Below are 20,437 nucleotides of genomic sequence, written 5' to 3'. Positions count from 1 at the left end.
ATTTTCTATCTTTGAACACTTTGTTCCTTTAGCATTATATATAGGAAATAATTTCACCTTGTATGAAACACATGGCTTCCTCACGTATTGCATGTTGTTAGTTAAAACACTTATTAAAGAGTAAAAGCGTTTAGTTTTTTTTTATTAAAAATATCAGAGAAATTAAAAAAAATAAAATGTTCCCAAAATATGAGACTACAACATAATTTCGATGTATACCCACCTTTGTACCAGTTCCCCTCTACAGGGAGTCTCAAACTTTTATTTCAGTTAAAACACATGTTGAAGAATAAAACCGTCTATTTCCTTGTTTCTAAAGATATCGAGGATATTCAAAAAACATAATGTTTACAAAACATAAGAGTATAATACGATTTCGATGTATACTCATATGTACTTGTCCTCCCTACAGGGTATCTCAAACTTAACATAAGAAAAACATTTCTTTTCTTTCACCCGGTATAAGTACAAAAGAGAAATTTGAGGAAATTTTTGCCCAAGTATGTAAATACCAAAGAAAAATCTAAAATAATAAAAAAACACAGCCAAAATTCAACATATTTGTAGTTAATTAGATTACCTAACTTGATACCAGGTATTTAAATTAGGTGGTACCAAAAATAATTAAAAGAATTTTGTGATACATAACTCAAAAAGCATATGCAATACGCATTTGCCACGTTTAACTACCTATATTATCTTATTTCGATATTGTAAGGTTTGTCGAAGACAAACTTAGCGCATACTAAGCTCTTCAGAAACGACATCTAGCTCTACCATCCAAGTGAGAGTTCCATGTTAACTTCCTGTCAAGGGTAATACCAAGGTATTTCACCTCTTCAGTAAAGTTTAGACCGCAGCTTAGAATCCTTGGGGGTATTAAGCCCGCGATCCTTCTTTTTCTGGTGAAGTGGACAATCTCTGTCTTAGGATTTATAGACAGTGAGATATATGTAGACACTCTCACATAGTGTATTCTCAAACTTTGCAAAACAGCTATGTCGTCTGCATAGGCTATTGTGTAGAACCCGTGCCTGATGAGTTGGTCAACCGGAGTGTAGAAATATTTTCCAGATGAGTGTTAATAGCACCCTTTGTAACAAAAACTTATTTTTCAGTAGTTTTGTATATGGTAAGGAAAATAGGATGAGAGTAGTTAAACTACAAATAGACGTAGGAATAGAAAGAGACAAACTGAATGGAGTTGGCTAGCAAGAGATGCAAGAGAACGACAACTTGACACTCAAGGATGGGTACGGCCAGTTTGCATGCCTGTCAAAGACGGTAGCTCAAAGTAGATAGTGATGATGACTAAGAATGAAAATATTAAAATAAGAATACTATACTGAAAATGAATAAACATGAATAATTGCTAATGAAGAACAAACTGAATAAAAACAAACAATATGGGCGCCAGTAAATGATCTTTGATCACTTTCCCAGGTATCTTACACTGCTGTAAAGTATATCTATTAAATCAGTAAGTAAATGTAAACATAAAGGAATAATAATAAATGATATACCAAATAAACAAAATTTATTAAATATAACTACTTAGATTTTCACAATCTCTGAGTTACACACAGTGAATATTAGGTATGTGACGCTAAAATGACAAAGTTATAATTACAATAGGTATATTATATCCAAGATAACAACAATATTGGTACCTGTTACAAAATTAAAATACCTCTTACTTATATATATATATATATATAGGGTACAACTCACATGTGACTACCTTTACCAAAGGGTTATAGTACGCTTGCTACGTACTACTAAATTAAAAACCGACAAATATAAATAATAATATAAATAAGCAGGCAGAAGCCTGACTAAGGGAAATACAATACCATGAATTAAGTAGAGTTAAATATGCAAGTGAACGCTAAATAAATTAAAGTTAAGATAAATACCTAGAGAAACGACTTAAAATGGCCGAATAAATGAAGTAAAGCGAAAAGACCACAAAATATCTGGGAAACAAGCAATTAATATTACAAACTAAATTTACATAATGAAATGAAATCGACCAAATTAACAACAAAATACAACAATACCTTTCTGGCCAATACGCAGAGCTCAACGTACAGTACCGCAAAATTATACATGAGTTTTGGAACTTACTAAACTTATATGTATATTTAAAAAACCAAATAAATGCAAGCTAAATCTTAAAGATTATAATTACCAAACATAGTGTGTTAAACCAAAATGTCTGTGATATGAAGCACCATATAGAGAAAGTTACTCATCACAAAAACTCATTGTTCCCAAACAAACCCAAACGACTCCTAAAAAAGGTTGCTGCTGCATCCCCGAAAATGAGCACCAGGGTGGTGTCAAACTGTACCTCCTGTAGGTCCAGGTGTAAAATAGAAAATGGAGCTGGAACGCTCCAAAAGCTTGTTCCACAAGTGACTAATGGTTGGCTCTCGGTGTTGTGAGATGTGTGAAATTTTCACATGAGTGGCAAGTGACACGATGATTTTATGCAGAAAACCCCATTGGATGGATTCCTGATTTCTTCCCAAATACTCCTGAATACGTTTGGTGATCCATACTTCGAAATTCCAACAATTTAACTATAAAACGAGGTCTTAACCTCTAAATTTGACCTAATTTTGTCACATGCCACTCGTTGAACCTTCAAACCAAAAGTGACGAGAAATGTCTCTCTCCCTCAAAATTAAGACTCGGAACACGAAGCCATATTCACCACTAGGTGGCGTATATTACAAACCAACCAGTGATACCACAACATAATTAGGTGTGGGATCGTTGCAAGAAATTTTAAATATAAAAGAATAAATAGTTAATTACGAGAAAATTAGAGAAATTAATTCAGAGATCAACAGAAAATAAATATAAAAATAATTAAAGAGTTCAAAAACACTTTCGTAACGTGTCGAACTGTTACACCCTCTCTGATCGCTCAGTTTTTGTCATAGTTCAGGTTTCTGAGGCATACATAACTATTGCTCTTATTACAGTTTTATACGTTCTTAATTTAGCTGCTTTGCTAGAGTTAAAAACCTGTGTAGCTAAAATATTGGTAAAGGTAATCGCTTACGTTTAATTGTAGCTGAAAATGAAACGTTCCTCATATTTGGTGTTTACAAATTTGAGTATTATTTTTTAACTAGAGACTACACTAATTTGTTTTATTTACTTTAACAGTTATATACCAGTAACTAATGAACGATGTTATTATAACTAATAATGATTCGCTACAGCTTACACATTACATCCATAATAACCCGTTATTGAACCTATTTATATAAAAGCTGGGAATTAAATTTGAACTATGCTTATTAATGGCATCGCTATTTCTATGTCCACGCTATATCCACTGTACCGATAAAACCGTCAACGTCCAATCACAAAACGATTTGACAGCCATAATCTGAATAATCCGGTTATTTACAACTGAAAAATGATACCTGCTAACTGGTTGGTTTTTATAGGATTAATCGCCATAGAAATGATATTTATACGTAACAAAAATGGATTAAAATTTCAAATAAGCAGAGTATTATGCACTGTTATATAATAAAACAGAATAATAACTTTAGCAGAAGTTTATGGATCGGAGTAAGCAGCTTATCCAACATATAGCTACAGTATATTTCACGAATTTGTGGCTGTGTTGGATTATGGCTAGATACTCAACAGCCAAGGGTACACTCTACTGTATAGCATAAGTAAGGAATATATATCATCATTCTGTTTGCCATACCCCTATGCGGGATAGGCTTCCCTAATTGCATTTCTCCACACAACTCTATCTTGGATCATATCAATATTAATCCCCTTTACCAACATGTCGTGCCTAATCGTCTCCCCCCGGGTCTTCTTTGGTCTTCCTCTCCTATTTCTTCCAGGAATCTGCACTTTAGCAATTCTTCGTATTGGGTGACTAACGTGTAGACGTTGACCATGACCAAACCATCTTAACCTATGCTCTCTTATTTTGGCACCAATAGGGAACTTGCATAAAATTTTAAATTCGAAAAAAATGTTATAAATCACAACAGAACATAATTTAGAACCTGTATCAAAGATAACAAAGTTTTTTTTGTCTTTCGTTTGGCCCCTAAAGGCGACTGAAAATTTAACTTATACCAGCCACTCCAAAACGCGTCGTGACGTCACACCATTGTACGTTTACATTCTACAACAATTATATAATTTTGGATTGGACATTACAAACGTCAGTACTTTTGCAAAATGGTTTTATTTTCAATAGTAAAGCTTCTTTGCTTGCCTTCAAAAACAGTATCAAACTCCAATCTCAACAAACTGGTATATATTATTACAACGACATACGATAAATGTCATTAGAATATACATATTTTTCCTTTATTCCTCGACGACGAGCTGGCCAAATACCCAAGTAGGTGGAGGCCAATAAACTAAAGAAGGAGAAGAAGAATATACCTAAATATAACGATGTGTCTAGGTACACGCTAACGTGTACGCAAATAAAAAAGTTAGAGTGTCAGAGTGCTGGAATTTGTTTAATCGCGTTGTGTTTACACTTTAATTTTAATATTGATTAGTAAAGAGATTTCTTATTTTTTATTTGATTAGTGTTTGTTTTTAAATTAACTATGCAGTGTGGACAATTATTTAGTTGTTTTAATTAGTTTAACAACATTTTAAAACAGTATGAAAAAGTTAAGAGACTATAAATTAATATATATTTTTTTAGTTATAAGTGAAATAGTATTACCGTCCAAAATTAAAATAAAAGGAAGACATAAAGCTTTCACAATAATATTTAACTTGTTCTGAAGCTATTTTCTTGTGGCATTTTTGTAGTCAACTATTCTAAATGGGAACTAAGCCACAATTTAACTAAAAAAATATTTTATTAACGTTTCGACGTTTAAATCGGATGTCGTTGTCAAAATACAAAATATTATTAAATTAAACAAAAATGTTGTTGCTTAGTAAAAAAATTTTTCTAATAATTTATTTAATCTGACTAATTTTTGTATTTTGTCAATGACATCCGATTTGGACGTCGAAACGTTAATAAAATCATTTTTTTAGTTAAATTGTGGCTTATCTCCCATTTAAATAGTTGATTATAATAATTAACTGACGTATAAAAATTATTTTAACAATATTTTGTACGTGTCATGTCAACTAAATACATATATTTATTTTGCTAACCTAAATATATACTTTTATATATATATACATTGATTTATTACAATCAAGTTTGAAACATCTGAATAGTTCTGCTTCCCTCCCCTTAACAAATATTTTTCTATCAAACAAACACTAAACATATCAAAATAGCATGTACCAAAATATTATATACAGTCACTGCGCACGCTAAATAATGACGTAACTGGCTTGATGAAGTTTAATTCGCGTGTACCTAACTTTTTCATTTGCGTACACGTTAACGTGTACCTAGACACAGCGAAATATAACCATAATAATAACTAATGTAAAACTATGTGACGTCACGGGTAATTTGAACTATTTTATACCGCAGAAGACTTTAAATATGTATTTCTAAGTTATTATGAGTTTTTGAAGCGAGAAATTTTGGAAATCTCATTTTTAAACAAAACTGAACATTATTATGTAATAAAAAAAAATGTGCAAGTTCCATATTGATGCCACACCTAAACTTCTATTTCTCCATTACTCTGTAATACCGATCCTAGTTACTTAAAACTATTGCTTTTCACAATAATTTCACCATCCAAAGATACCATTTTATTTGTAGTAACTCCATCTTTAAATGAATATTCCAAATACTCTGTTTTTGTCCTACTAAGCTTTAAACCTTTTTCCTCCAGAGCTCCACAGTCTCCACTGTTTCAGTTTTTGTTCTAAGTCTCTTTCACTATTTCCTACTAACACTACATCATCAGCATACATTAAGCGCCATTGAATGTTATCCTGTAGTTTCGCTGTTATCTGGTCCAAAACTAATGAGAATAAATACGGACTAAGCACCGAGCCTTAGTGCAATCCTACTTTCACATGAAATTCACAATTTTCAATGAAAATTGCATCTGTTGTTGATCTGCCCTGCATAAAGCCAAATTGATTATCGGATATTTCGGTTTATTCACGTATCCGTCTATCAATTACTCTCTCCCATATTTTCATGATGTGGCTAAGTAGTTTTATAGCCTCGTAGTTTGTAAAGAATATATGAAACAAATAATTTCCAAATTGAATTAAAAAATCCTTTTATAATCTTTTTCACAGTACCTATAAGAAGTTATTTAGCGCAAATTATTTTGATATCTTTCATGTGCACTGCACATTTTACACGGAAATGTTTGTTTTCCTAGCAGTTTTACCTTTCCTGCTCAACATTAAAGATTATGTTTTCCATGCTTTCCATGTTAACAAGATTATGAAAAGATTTAGATTGTTGAAACATATTTTATATTACGTTTACCTACAAAATATTTATTACAATATTTAATGTGGTTTTTATTAACATAAGCGTAGATATTTATTGAATCCCTAGTATCATGTACTTGGGTATTTAATCATTCGGAGAAACTGATACCTTACTCAAGAGATACTTACAAACCGGCTGCAAATTAATGGTGGCCTAATAAGTTTGTCATACTACTCAAGTAATAGTTTATTTGCACGCCGAATTTTATTACATATTTCACTGTGAAAAAGCAAAATGTAGACCTTTGCGATCAGTTTTGCATATTCCCGAACATTTTCAGTGGGACTACATAGGGCTTTTCATTCACAGTCATTTGTTTCGAGCTTCTGTCATGTGTCACATAATATTAATATATCTACGTCATACGTTTTTGGTATATAACAATAATACAAAGCAAAGACGTATGGCGTAGATATATTAATATTATGTGACACGTGACAGAAGCTCAAAACAAATGACAATCGATGAAAAGCACTATTCAAAACGGTCAGTCTTAACACATTATGTCCAAAACTATGTAGAATCTTGTCTACTATAAACATTTTTGGTTTATCATTCCTTTTGGTTAACTGTAGTAATTCCGGCTTGAAAAAATCCTAAGTTAATGAAAAACGTTCATTCGTTAACCATTATTTTATTTTATGTACTGTTCAGCAATTTGTTGGTCGCTTATTTAAAATTTCCGAATGATATGGGAAACTTTCCAAAACTATAGCAAATGGTTCATGTAAACTTGAAAGCAGTTTTTTTTTCAACCATATCACAAACATCTCCGTATTCACGTTATCGTTATCATAGAGAGAAAAGTTTGCCGGCAATATTTTCGACTGGTATGAAAGTTTGATGCCTGGCAATTTGCGCGAATTAAATTTTGACAGTTAAATTACGAGACGTCAGTCGAGTGATTTTGTCAAAATTTCATAAGCGAAAATTGCCAAAAGGTAACGGTCGCTAGTTTCAAGAAAGCTCTGATATAATTCCTCGCTATTTTCTGACCAGCCAGGAATACATTCTTTGCGATAGCCTCTTGGTATGTGTTTTTTGGCTGCACTTAGCACGGCACCAACAAATCTGTGGTAGTTTTTGATATTAGGTGTAATCCACCCTAGGCATTTATCCAGATCCGCAGAGAAGTCAATCCAGTTGGCCTTTTTAAAATTCCATCTTGGACGTGGGATAGAACTAATTAAAGGGATTTGCGTCCCTACTTCTGATCCGTAATACCCGTCGATAGATCCACATCTCAAAGGACTCCAACTTTTTTATTAGTATATCTGTAAGGGTTCAGCTCTCCATGCCATACAGCTATGTGGAGAATATGTAGCAGCGTATTAATCTTATTTTAAGGTTTGACGTGATATCTCTATTAATATCCGTATTCCACAACACGTTAATTTATCTACGCAAAACTATAACGAATTTAATTCTTAGCACTCAATATGTAAGTAAACGAAAGTAAAGAAAGACAGTTTAATATTTAATTTCGATCAAGAGACCACCAACATTCGCTTATTAGTCGAAGCAATAAAGTACTGAACCTCCGAAAAAAAACGACAGGACGGATCTTAATAATTATTTTTGCATTCGATTCGTGAATGCGCTAGGAAACTTTGTGACCCCGAGCCATGATATAATGTTAAAAAATTGCATATAAAAAATGCATTCTTAAGGTGCATCTCAAACAGACAATAAAGAAATTCAAAACTCGTCAATTATCGACGGAAATGAGTTCAATTTTGTTACTCGGAGGTTTTTGGGGTCGCTGAAAACGAATATGACGTCGAAAGTGATCTCCGGTGTACCTGGTACCCAGGGTACCTACTGTTTACCTCGTCTTGTGAAGTTTTCGGCAAATTCATTAAAAAAAAATAGTCAAAAATCATTACTCGGGGGGTTTTTGGGGTCGCTAACGACGAATATGACATCGGAAGTGATTTCCGGAGTACCTGGTGCCCAAGGTACCTATTGTTTACCTCGTCTTGTGGAGTTTTCGGCAAAAAATTTGTTAAAAAATTGGTCAAAAATAATTTCTCGGGGGTTTTTGGGGTCGCTAACGACAAATATAACATCGGAAGTGATTTCAGGAGTACCTGGTGCCCAGGGTACCTATTGTTTACCTCGTCTTGTGGAGTTTTCGGCAAAAAATGTGTTAAAGAATTGGCCAAAAATAATTTCTCGGGGGTTTTTGGGGTCGGTAACGACGAATACGACATCGGAAGTGATCTCCGGAATACCTGGTGCCCAGGTTACCTACTTCTTTTGGAGTTTTCGTCAAATTCATTAAAAAATTAGACAAAAATTATTATTCGGGGGTTTTTGGGTCGCTGACGACGAATATGACATCGAAAGTGATATACGGAGTACCTGGTACCCAGTATACCTACTGTTTACCTCGTTTTCTGGACTTTTCGGCAAATTCAATAAAAAATTAGTCAAAATTCATTACTCGGGGATTTTTGGGGTCTCTGACGACGAATATATCATCAGAAGTGATCTCCGGAGTACCTGTTGCCCAGGGTACCTACTTGTTATCCTGTGACTATTGATTTTTGACTCATTTTTTAATGAATTTGCCGAAAACTCCAGAAGACGAGGTAAACAGTAGGTACCCTGGGCACCAGATACTCCGGAGATCATTTCCGATGTCATATTCGTCATCAGATACCCCAAAATCCCCCGAGCAATGAATTTTGACTAATTGTTTAATGAATTTGCCAAAAACTCCAGAAAACGAGGTAAACAGTAGGTAATTTGGGTACCAGGTACTCTGTAGATCACTTCTGAAGTCATATTCGTCGTTAGCGACCCCAAAAACCCCCCGAGTAATGATTTTTGACTAATTTTTTAATGAATTTACGAAAACTCCAAAGACGAGGTAACCCTGGGCATCAGGTACTCCGGAGATCACTTTGGACGTCATATTCGTTTTCAGCGACCCCAAGAACCCCCGAGTAACAAAATTGAACTCATTTCCGCCAATAATTGACTAGTTCTGAATTTTTTTATTGTCTGTTTAAGATGCACTTTAAGAATGCATTTTTTGTATGCAGTTTTTCATTATTATATCATGGCTCGGGGTCACAAAGTTTCCTGGGGCATTCACGACTCGAATGCAAAAAGAATTTATTCCGGTGGTGTGTGTTGACGGAATTAATTAAAGATAAGTGTAGCAACGAACAGTAATATATTTATTTATTTTGGGTAAACAAGCGTGGTGTTTTGCTTATATCTCGAAAGGGTATTGTTAGCGAGAGCGAGGGTGTGTCTGAATCGTTCGCATGCTGTGTAGAGACTGGCTTGCCGGACCACCAACTATTATGTCAAATATTAAGGTCCGTCTTGTCGTTTTTTTTTTCGGAGGTTCAGTGCTTTATTGCTTTTTTTCGGAGGTAAGGCCGAGTTTAGTGCTTTATTGCTTCGCCTATATGCACATTTCATCCTCTTGGGCTCCTCAGAACGACTCGTGGTGTGCTCTCTGCATCGAATTAAATTTTCTTAATTCGGTTTAATTTCTATAATTCTATAAAATTCAATAATTATTGATTAAATTTTTCTTTTTTAGGTGGATGCATGGTTAGGCATTCCCTACGCCCAGAAGCCAATTGGAAATTTAAGATTTCGTCACCCACGCCCAATAGAGAAATGGGAGGGTGTTCTAAATACTACTGAACAACCCAACTCCTGTGTACAAATCATAGATACCGTATTTGGTAATTTTGCGGGTGCCACTATGTGGAATCCAAATACACCTTTAAATGAGGACTGTCTGTATATAAATGTAGTGGTGCCGAAACCGCGACCTACGAATGCTGCTGTAATGGTGTGGATATTTGGTGGGGGATTTTACTCGGGTACAAATACTTTAGAAGTCTACGACCATAATATTATAGTCTCAGAAGAAAATATTATATTATGTTCTATGCAATACCGCGTCGCTTCCTTAGGGTTCCTATACTTTGGTACTTCCGATGTTCCAGGCAATGCTGGTATGTTTGACCAAATGATGGCACTACAATGGATCAAGGATAATATTGCTGCCTTTGGTGGAAATCCTAATAATATAACTTTATTTGGTGAATCTGCGGGAGCTGTATCAGTATCCCTTCACCTTCTTTCGCCATTATCTAGAAATTTATTTTCGCAAGCTATAATGCAGAGCGGTAGTCCTACCGCTCCTTGGTCGATAATCTCAAGAGAAGAAAGTATCCTTAGAGGTCTCAGATTAGCAGAAGCTGTCAGTTGTCCTCACGATAGAAATGATTTAAGCTCAGTTATCGACTGCCTTAAGAAGAAAGACCCCGTTGAACTTGTCAACAACGAATGGGGCACATTAGGAATATGTGAGTTTCCCTTTGTGCCTGTAATTGATGGAGCGTTTTTAGATGAGCATCCAGTAAGAGCTCTAGCTAACAAGAATTTCAAGAAAACTAATATATTACTCGGTTCTAACACAGAAGAAGGAAACTATTTTATTATATACTACTTGACAGAATTGTTTCGTAATGAAGAAAATGTTTACGTGAATAGACAAGAATTTTTGCGTGCTGTCACCGAACTTAACCCTTACGTTAATGCAGTAGCAAGACAAGCCATTATTTTCGAGTACACTGATTGGTTGAATCCAGAAGACTCTGTAAGCAACCGAAATGCACTAGACAAGATGGTGGGAGATTATCAGTTTACTTGCAATGTTAACGAGCTAGCTCATCGATACGCAGAAACTGGTAACAATGTATATATGTATTATTACAAGCACAGAAGTGTAGCCAATCCTTGGCCTTCTTGGACAGGTTAGTACTATCGCTATATATACCTAATCATTGTATTAACTATATAAAGTTATATTTATCGTACTATTTATCTATAAAACTATGTACTGGTTGTATATTGTGTGTATGTGTATGTAAATTATATGTTACGGTACCTTTGATGATAAATGTGTGTTTCTTCTTTCTCTAATGCACTGGAATCTGGAATTGGGCTGAACTGTGGAATCTCGTTTCACGTGGGTGGTGATTATACATATAGAACCGTGTGTTATTTTCACGGGGTTGTACAAAGTATTGAGTTGCTTGCGTGATGATTATACGATTACTGAGTGTGTGTGCAGACCGAATAAGCTTCGCATTCGCATCCCTTAAGTATGTTAGGGGCTATGTCTACAGGACCGTATTAGTGACGTAGTAGAAACGGGTCAACCCCAAAATCCCGACAGCCAAAATCGCGACAGTCCACAATCCCGACGGCCAAAATCCCGACACGCCAGAATCCCGAGAGACCAAAATCCTGACAGGCCAGAATCCCGACAGGTTTGATAACTTTCTTTTTAACACATAATTACATTTATTTTTTGTTTGTGGCCATCTGTTTTTATTTTTTGTTACTAAACAAAAGTATTTACCATTTAATATGAACTAATTTTCTAAATAAAATTTCTACCATGAGTATATGAATTAAAATAATTTTTTTTTGCCAATATAGTCCAATAATATAATATATGTAGGTATAATCAAATCCTGAATTCAAGTTTACTTTCATATTATAGATATTATCATGTCACTTACAACCTTCCATACAATTATAGATTTATATTATAAAATGAAGTGTTTAAATAATTTTTTCTTTTAAAATACATAATAATTATTACCCGTACTTGTGTGTGTGTGTGTGTGTCATCGAATTTCCTGACTGTGGACTTAATCCATTAGCCGAACTTATTTTAGTACCCGTACTTATTAGTAAGTATAATAATTTTTCAATTTCAATACTCTATAATATGATTTGGTATTGCATTTGAAATGGAAACAATACATATTCAAAATGTAGTGGTCGGAATTTTTACTTATGCGAGGATTGTTGCATGTCGGGATTTTGGTCTGTCTGGATTCTGGCGTGTCGGGATTCTGGCGTGTCGGTGTTTTGGCCGTCGGGATTTTGGCTGTCGGGATTTTGGGCGCCACCGAGTAGAAGCATACAGTTGATAGAAAAATATAGGAATAAATAAACAAACGCTCGGATGGTATTCATTGATCTTGAGCAAGCATATGATAGGGTTCCTCAGAAGATCCTGTGGTGGGCACTCAATAAGAAAGGAGTCCCGGCGAATATGTAAAGATTATGAGAGTTTAAGCTTAAGGCTCGGTGCTTAGTCCTTAATTATTCTCATTATTTTTTAATCTGATAACAGCGAAACTACTGGGTAATGTTCCCTGGTGCTTAATGTTTGTTGATCATGTAGTGTTAGTAGGAGATAGTAAAAGCGACTTAGAAGAAAGAACTGGAACATTGGAGACAAGCTCTTGAGGAAAATGTTTTAAAATTAAGTGGAACAAAACAGAGTATTTGTAAGGTTGATTTAAAAAGGAGTTATAAATAAAATGATATCTTATGATGAAATAATTTTGAAAATGAATAGTTTTAAGTACCAAAAATGGTATAAAAAAGTTACATAGCAAAGGGGAAATAGATGGAGATTGATACAGTAGGACTTGGATTGGACGGAAGAAGTGGAATAAAGCGAATGGAGTGTTGTTTATCCTTTAAACTATAGTTAACAAAATGTTTCTTCTTCTTCTTTAGAGGCCTCTGAATTTTTGCATACCTACTCTAACCTAGTATACATGTGAAAAATGTATGTGTAGGTACCAATCTAAATCTGCTCGGAATCAAAAATATGTAAAGATAGTTTTTTATTTGTAGGTTAGAGTATGCAGAAATTCAGTTTAAAATGTCTCCTGTAAAATTGTCTATAAAATGAAATATCAGGTTTTCGTACTAAGCCATCGATATTGAATAATTGCCCTGCATTTGATATCTCAGTCCACTCACGAAAGTTTTTTAACCAAGCTACTTGTTTTCTTCCTTCACTTCTACGGTCCTCTATTTTGCCTTTAAGGATCAGTTATAATTCTGTCCGAAAAAAGACATTTTCTAATATTTAACAGTCTTTAGCAGTTTTCTATTTTTGTTTATCCTCCTTAGTACCTACTTCCTCATTACTTTTTCTTACTCTCCAAGGTATCTTAAGCATCCGTATATAAATCCACATTTCCAATGCTTCAATTATGTTCACGATCGATACTTTTAGTGTCCACACTTTTGTACCACACAAAAGTACAGACCAAACATAGCACTTAGCCATTCTTTGTCTCAGTTCTAAACTGAGATGGCTATTGCGGGTCTAGGACGTTTCATCGCCGCCGTTTCGATGCCGCCAGTTCGATGCCGATGCCGGCCGATTCATCGCCAGTCAATTAATCGCTATCTGATATATTTCCGAATTTTCGACAGTTAAAATTATTAGTTATTTTTAGTATTAATTAGGAATTCTAGGAAATGCGAGATATGACGGCGATGAAATGGACTGGCGATGAACCGGCGGCATCGAAACGGCCGGCGATGAACCGGCGGCATCGAAACGTCCCATTCCGGGCTATTGCAAAGAAATAAATAGAAAAATTTATTTGTAATTTACAGAAATTTATTTTATTCAGGTGTGATGCATGCCGATGAAATAAATTATGTCTTTGGTGAGCCGTTGAACCCAACTAAAAGCTACACCGCTCAAGAAGTTGATCTCAGTAAACGTATTATGCGATATTGGGCCAATTTCGCTAAAACAGGTAATTATTTTTACATAAATTTTGTTATTAACAGCTGTTGTGTTATGTTTTTTTGATTAATCTACATAATTTGTCTAAAAAAATTTTTGAATATCTGAATTTGTTTTTAAGATATCAGTAGCCTATTTTCTAGTCCTTTTATGTACTGTATGTAAACTAGCAAATTATTAATAAGAAATGAATTACTACAGGTCGATTTTTGATTAAAGGCGTGTGCATTTTAACAATTTTAATAGGAATGGAGGTTAAATAATATATCATTTTAAATTATTGTACCTTGTAATCTTATTACAAACCTCTTATCTTATCTGTATTATTTAAAATTTTAAATTCGGTCCAATACTTTATTTTATTGATCTGAAAAGACCTTTAGACTTTAAATTGAATGTACCTGTTCAACTACTTAGTTGATTTATTACGAAAAGGGTTTAGATTTTAATTTCTTTCTTCGTACAGCTTTTTGGTCATATAAAATATACATAAAAAGCATGACACTAGAGGGCTATTTTGTGAATATCAGCTATAAACATCAATTTGTAGTCTTTGAAAATATATTGCCATTGTTTATTTCATTCCGAAAGGGTAGATATCATTTCGTTGTATTTTATGAAAAATAAACTTGTAAATATGATAGCTCAGATGAACGTCATCAAGATAAACACGGCATTAGGAAGTACGTTTTGGAGTTGGTAAAAAATATCAGGAAACTGGGAATGTAGGTAATAAAAATCAATAAACGGGAGGGCTTGTAGTTAATGAATCTAGTGAAGTTGCAGTATAAAGACTGCATGAAAATGATGAAGACCATTTGATTTTTCAACAGGACGGTTATCCTCCGCATTATGTTCTGACTTGTTCGTCAACATTTAGACCACAATTTTCCACGGCATTGGATTGGGAGGAGAGGCAGCATCGAATGGCCTCTTCAGTCACCAGATTTGTCTTTCCTGGATATTTTTGTGGGGACCCTTAAAAAGTAAAATCTATAGAATATCACCTGTACATCTTTACTTTAGATGATTTAGGTATATCAACGAACTGTCAACGAATACCTACGAATCACTCAGCAAATGCTTCGGAATGTGGCAGAACGTTTCGAACAGACTATTATCATTGTATAGACGCCGGAGGTTATCAGTTTGACTATTTGGTCAACTAAGAAATAGGAACTGTCTAAAAATATTAATTTTAAAATGTATTGTTTTACTAAATTTTAAATCTTTAAAGATTTAAAGACTAATTTACAGTGAATTGCAAGGACTTTAAAATGATGTTTTATTTAAAATTAGTAGTGACTGTTAAACTGCAGATCTTTTTCTTCTTTTTGTATAGATATGACTCTGTCTGTTTTTTCAATGTGTCTTCAGTAAGTTGTGGTTCCATCGTTTTCGTGGCCTTTCCACTGATCGTCTACCGTCTCTCGCTGTCCTTACTACTCTATTTGTTGGCATTCTGCTTATGTATGTGGTTATTCCTTTCGACTTTCTAGACGAAGCAACGAAGCACTAAAAAGCCCAAAACATAGGAATTGGGTGCAATAAGATGAATCGTCATGCAACTTTTTGCATTCGATTCGAGAGTGTCAGGCAATTTTGTGAACTAAATTGATTTCCGGCAAAAAATTTTGTGCATAAGAAAATGCATTTTCAAAGTGCATCTCGAAGAGATGGATAATGAAAAATTTAGAACTCAGGAAGTATTGACGGCAGTGAGTTTAATTTTTATACTTAAGGGGTTTTGGAGGTCACTTAACACGAATTTCATGACAGCGATGGTCTTCGAGGTACCTGGTGCCCAGGGTGGAACCCGTCGCCTGGGACAATCGAATAATTCGCGGGACGATCGAATAATTCGCTAAATGAAGATTGGATCGAAAAACTGAAAAATATGTGTTTAATATTTTTCAAAAATCTATGGAATGACACTAAACACGAACCCCCCACTGCATCCCCTGGAGGTGGGGTGAGGGTAACTTTAAAATATTAAATATAAACCCCATTTATTATTGCATATTTGGATTGCTTACGTAAAAATAAGCAACTTTTGTTCGAGACATTTTTTCGAATTGTGGATAGATGGCGCTATAATCGGAAAAAACGATTTATCGTGATATAGGTAAATTTAGAAACGGTCTAATATTTCGAGAAATACACTTCCAAATAAAAAACCAAAAAATAGGTGTTTAATATTTTTCAACATCAAACACGACTCTCCACTCCAGCCCCTGGAGGTAGGGTGGGGGTAACTTTAAAATCATAAATAGGAGCCCCCATTTTTATTGCAGATTTGGATTCCTTACGTAAAAATAAGTAACTTTTATTCGGTTAAAAGTCTGTAAAGAGACCGAAATCATTAGACCGAAAGCAGCAGACCGAACTCATTAGACCGAACTCATTAGACCGAAAAGTACTTTACCGAAACCTCACTAGAACGAACAGCAGAAGACCGAAAAGCAGTTCTTTTTACTTGTCGCAGTAAAAGAGATAAGACAAATGTAATTACAACTAAATGTTATTTGGATGGTTATTATAAACAGTTAAAATGGTGTTAACGTCACTCTATTCTTAATTTATTTTTATCTTCACTAATTTGTTTAACGTTCTTTATATCAGATTGTACAAAGTAACAATTTACACAGTCTATATTATAAACTAGTACAAAAAAATACAATAAACAAAAAGACAGATATATAAAATATTAGCATAATTTACTGCAATCTTTTTTAATTTATGTACCATTTCGGTCTAATGCTGTTCAGTCTAGTGAGGTTTCGGTAAACTGCTTTTCGGTCTAATGAGTTCGGTCTACTGCTTTCGGTCTAATGATTTCGGTCTAATTGTCGTGTACCCTTTTATTCGAGACATTTTTTCGAATTATGGATATATGGCGCTATAATCGAAAAAACACTATTTATTATCGCCATCTATCAACAATTCTAAAAAAATGTTTCGAGTGAATATTACTTATTTTTTCATGGGGAATACAAATCTGCAATAAGAAATGGGGGCTCCTATTTAATATTTTAAAGTTATCCCCCTCCCCACCTCCAGGGGGTGGAGCGGAGGGTCGTGTTTGATGTTATTCGATAGGTTTTTGAAAAATATTAAACACGTATTTTTTGGTTTTTTATTTGGAAGTAAGTGTACTTCTCGAGATATTAGACCGTTTCTATAATTTACATATGATATTACACTGGAATTAGAGCATGGAGAAGAGTTGCCAGAGACAGGGGCGAATGGAGGATTGTTCTGAAGAAGGCTTTGGCTCATAAAGAGCTGTAACGCCACTGATGATGATGATTACGCTAAATCATTTTTTCCGATTATAGCGCCATCTATACACAATTCGAAAAAATGTTTCGAATAAAAGTTGCTTATTTTTACGTAAGTAATTCAAATCTGTAATATCAAATAGGAGTTTCTATTTAAGATTTTAAAGTTACCCCCAACCCACCTCCAGGGGGTGCAGTAGAGGGATCGTGTTTAGACTCATTAGTTAGACTTTTGAAAAACATTGAACACGTATTTTTCAGTTTTTCGATCCAATCTTCATTTCGAGAATTATTCGATCGTCCCGCGAATTATTCGATGGTCCCAGGCGACGAGTTCCACCCTGGGCACCAGGTACCTCGGAGACCATCGCCGTCATGAAATTCGTGTTCAGTGAACTCCAAAACCAAAAATTATAAAAATATAACTCATTTCCGTCAATATTTCCTTAGTTCTAAATATTTCATTTTCCATCTCTTCGAGATGCGCTTTGAAAATGCATTTTCTCATGCACAAAAATTTTTACCCGAGATCAATTTAGTTCAAAAAATTGTCTGATACTCTTTCGAATCGAATGCAAAAAGTTGCATGACGATTCATCTTACTGCACAAAATTCCTAGGTTTAATGCTTCGTCGCCTTGCCTACTCCTGTTTCTTTCTCACCCAGTTATTAATATTGTTCACCTTGAATATCCGTCGTATATCTGTACTTCTAATTCTGTCTCATAGTGTCTTACCATAAATTTTTTAAAGGGATTTCATCTCTGTTATTTCTGGAATTCTTTTTGTTCTCTATATCAGGTCGTGTTTCTGCTGCATATGTGATTTTTGGTCTGATGACTTGTTGTAAATTCTGCCTTTCATTTATTTTTCGATATTTTTATTTCTTCATATTGTTTTATTTTTCAGGCAACCTGTGGCTCTGTTTGCTCTATTCACTTGATCTTCCACTTCTGTTTAAAGCTTTCCGTAGCTAGATATTGTGATGCCTGTATATTTAAACTCCATCACTTGTTCTATTATCTGACACTCCAGCTGTATTTACATCTTATGGTGTATTCCACGAATATACATCCGTTTTGGATTATCGCGACAACGAATATTTTAGTGTGCAACATAAGAAGTACGAAAGTATTTTGCTCTAATAATTACTGCAATAAACAACAATATAATTTGCAATTTACTTTCATTCTGCATATTTTGCACAGTAAAATATTCGTTGTCGCGATAATCCAAAACAGACGTATATTCGTGGAATGGGGTATAGTAGATTTGATGACATACCGTGTATTTTGTCTTTATTGGGAAAATTAACATGCGAAATTAACTGGCGGTTATCTTAAATTGATGCAGCATACGTTGTAAATCATTTTCACTTTGAGAGATTAGTATTGCATCGTCTGCGTAGCAGATTATTGTAAGTTGTTTTTCTCCCATTTGGTATAGTTTTTTAGTTCATATAGTCCATTCTTTCACGGTTTTTGCTCTAAATTTTAAAGAACCGCTTGGATTGACATGAAATTTGGCATACGTATAGCTTACATGTCAAAGAAAAAAAGTGATATTGTGACGATGTGTGCTTTTGCCCTGGGGGTGCCTTTCACCCCCTCTTGGGGGTGAAAAAATATATGTCCAAAATAAGTCCGGAAATGGGTAAACTGACTAATTTTAAGTAACTTTTGTTCTATAGAGCTTTTTCGCCAAGTCAACACTTTTCGAGTTATTTGCGAGTGAATATGTTCATTTTTCAACAAAATAACCACATTTTTAGACGGCTTTTCGCAAATAACTTAAAAAGTAAGTATTTTGTCGAAAAAAACGTTCTTAGCAAAAATATAGCCTATAAAAAAGTAAAAAAAATGGTGTACGCGTTAGGTCTCTGGATCTCGTAGAACCAGAGTTATAGCCAATGAACAATAGATTCATATTCACCAAATTTCAAATAGAATATTTCGACGTGAAATATCCAAAAAATTAAGCACTTTTTGGGAAAAACTCATTATAACTTTTGGAAATTTTTAAAAAAAGCTTTATTTCTGTTTTTACAGAAAGTTTCTAGCATTAAATTTAAGCAAGTTACGCTCAAAACAAAGTTGGTCCCTTTTGTTTTTTCAGAAAAAAATTGGGAAGACCACCCCCTAATTAGCAACTTAAATGAAATTAATCGTTACCGCTCCACAAATTATTTTACTTATGTTGTGTTTATATGATCTGTAAGTTTCATCGATTCAAAGTGCTTATTTTTGAAAAAATTTGGTTTCAAAATAAAAATTTTAAAAATTTAAATTTTGAAAAATATGTTTTGTTTCAAAATAACTTAAAAATTGTTAGAGATACCAAAAATCTCGAAAAGCAAAAAAATTCAGATTAGCTTTTCTGAATATCATGTATTTTTCTGTTTTTCTGTTAGACAAAAATTGATTAAGATTTGGTGTTTCTAAATTTGCATACATTCGTGATCAGTGACCCGTTCAACCCCTTTTAACTACAGCCCTTTCAATAATAAGGACTTTGGACCGATGAAACTTACAGATCATATAAACAATATATACACGAGTCAAGAAACTTGTGAAGTCGTAACGATTAAGTTCATTTAAGATACTAATTAGGGGGTGATTTTCTCGATTTTTTTACCAAAACCAAAAGGGACTAACTTTATTTTGAGCGTAACTTGCGTAACAAAAATGAAGCTTTTTTTAAACAATTTAGATAAGTTGTAATGAGTTTTCCCCGAAATGTGCTTCATTTTTGGTTATTTCACGTTAAAATATTCCATTTGGAATTTGATGAATATGAACCTATTTTTCATTAGCTATAACTCTGCTTCTACTAGGTGTACAGACGTGATATATACACCATTTTTTTAAATTTTTTACAGGCTATATTTTTTCTAAGAATGTTTTTTCGACAAAATACTTACTATTTGAGTTATATGCGAAAAACCGACTAAAAGCGTGGTTATTTTGTTGAAAAAATGAACATATTCACTGCCAAATAACTCGAAAAGTATTGACTTAGTGAAAAATCTCTATAGAACAAAAGTTACTTAAAATTATCCAGTTTATCCATTTCCTGACTTTCTTTGGACGAATATTTTTTCACC

At 34.0% G+C, this 20,437-nt stretch overlaps 1 protein-coding gene across 1 annotated transcript in view; it reads left to right on the top strand.

Annotated features, from left to right (window-relative positions):
* LOC114324817 (acetylcholinesterase-like) overlaps positions 1-20,437 on the top strand; it is an 82,353-nt gene that overhangs the window by 52,926 nt on the left and 8,990 nt on the right. The window contains exons 4-5 of the mRNA XM_028272688.2: positions 10,005-11,232; positions 13,936-14,064. Of these exons, the coding sequence (XP_028128489.1) occupies positions 10,005-11,232; positions 13,936-14,064 (1,357 nt within the window). The remainder of the gene's footprint in view (positions 1-10,004; positions 11,233-13,935; positions 14,065-20,437) is intronic.

The sequence above is a fragment of the Diabrotica virgifera genome, chromosome 4, assembly GCF_917563875.1.
Source record: "Diabrotica virgifera virgifera chromosome 4, PGI_DIABVI_V3a".
In the NCBI taxonomy this organism is placed as follows: domain Eukaryota; kingdom Metazoa; phylum Arthropoda; class Insecta; order Coleoptera; family Chrysomelidae; genus Diabrotica; species Diabrotica virgifera.
The sequence above is the reverse complement of the archived record's forward strand: the minus strand, read 5'-3'. Positions and strand labels throughout refer to the sequence as shown.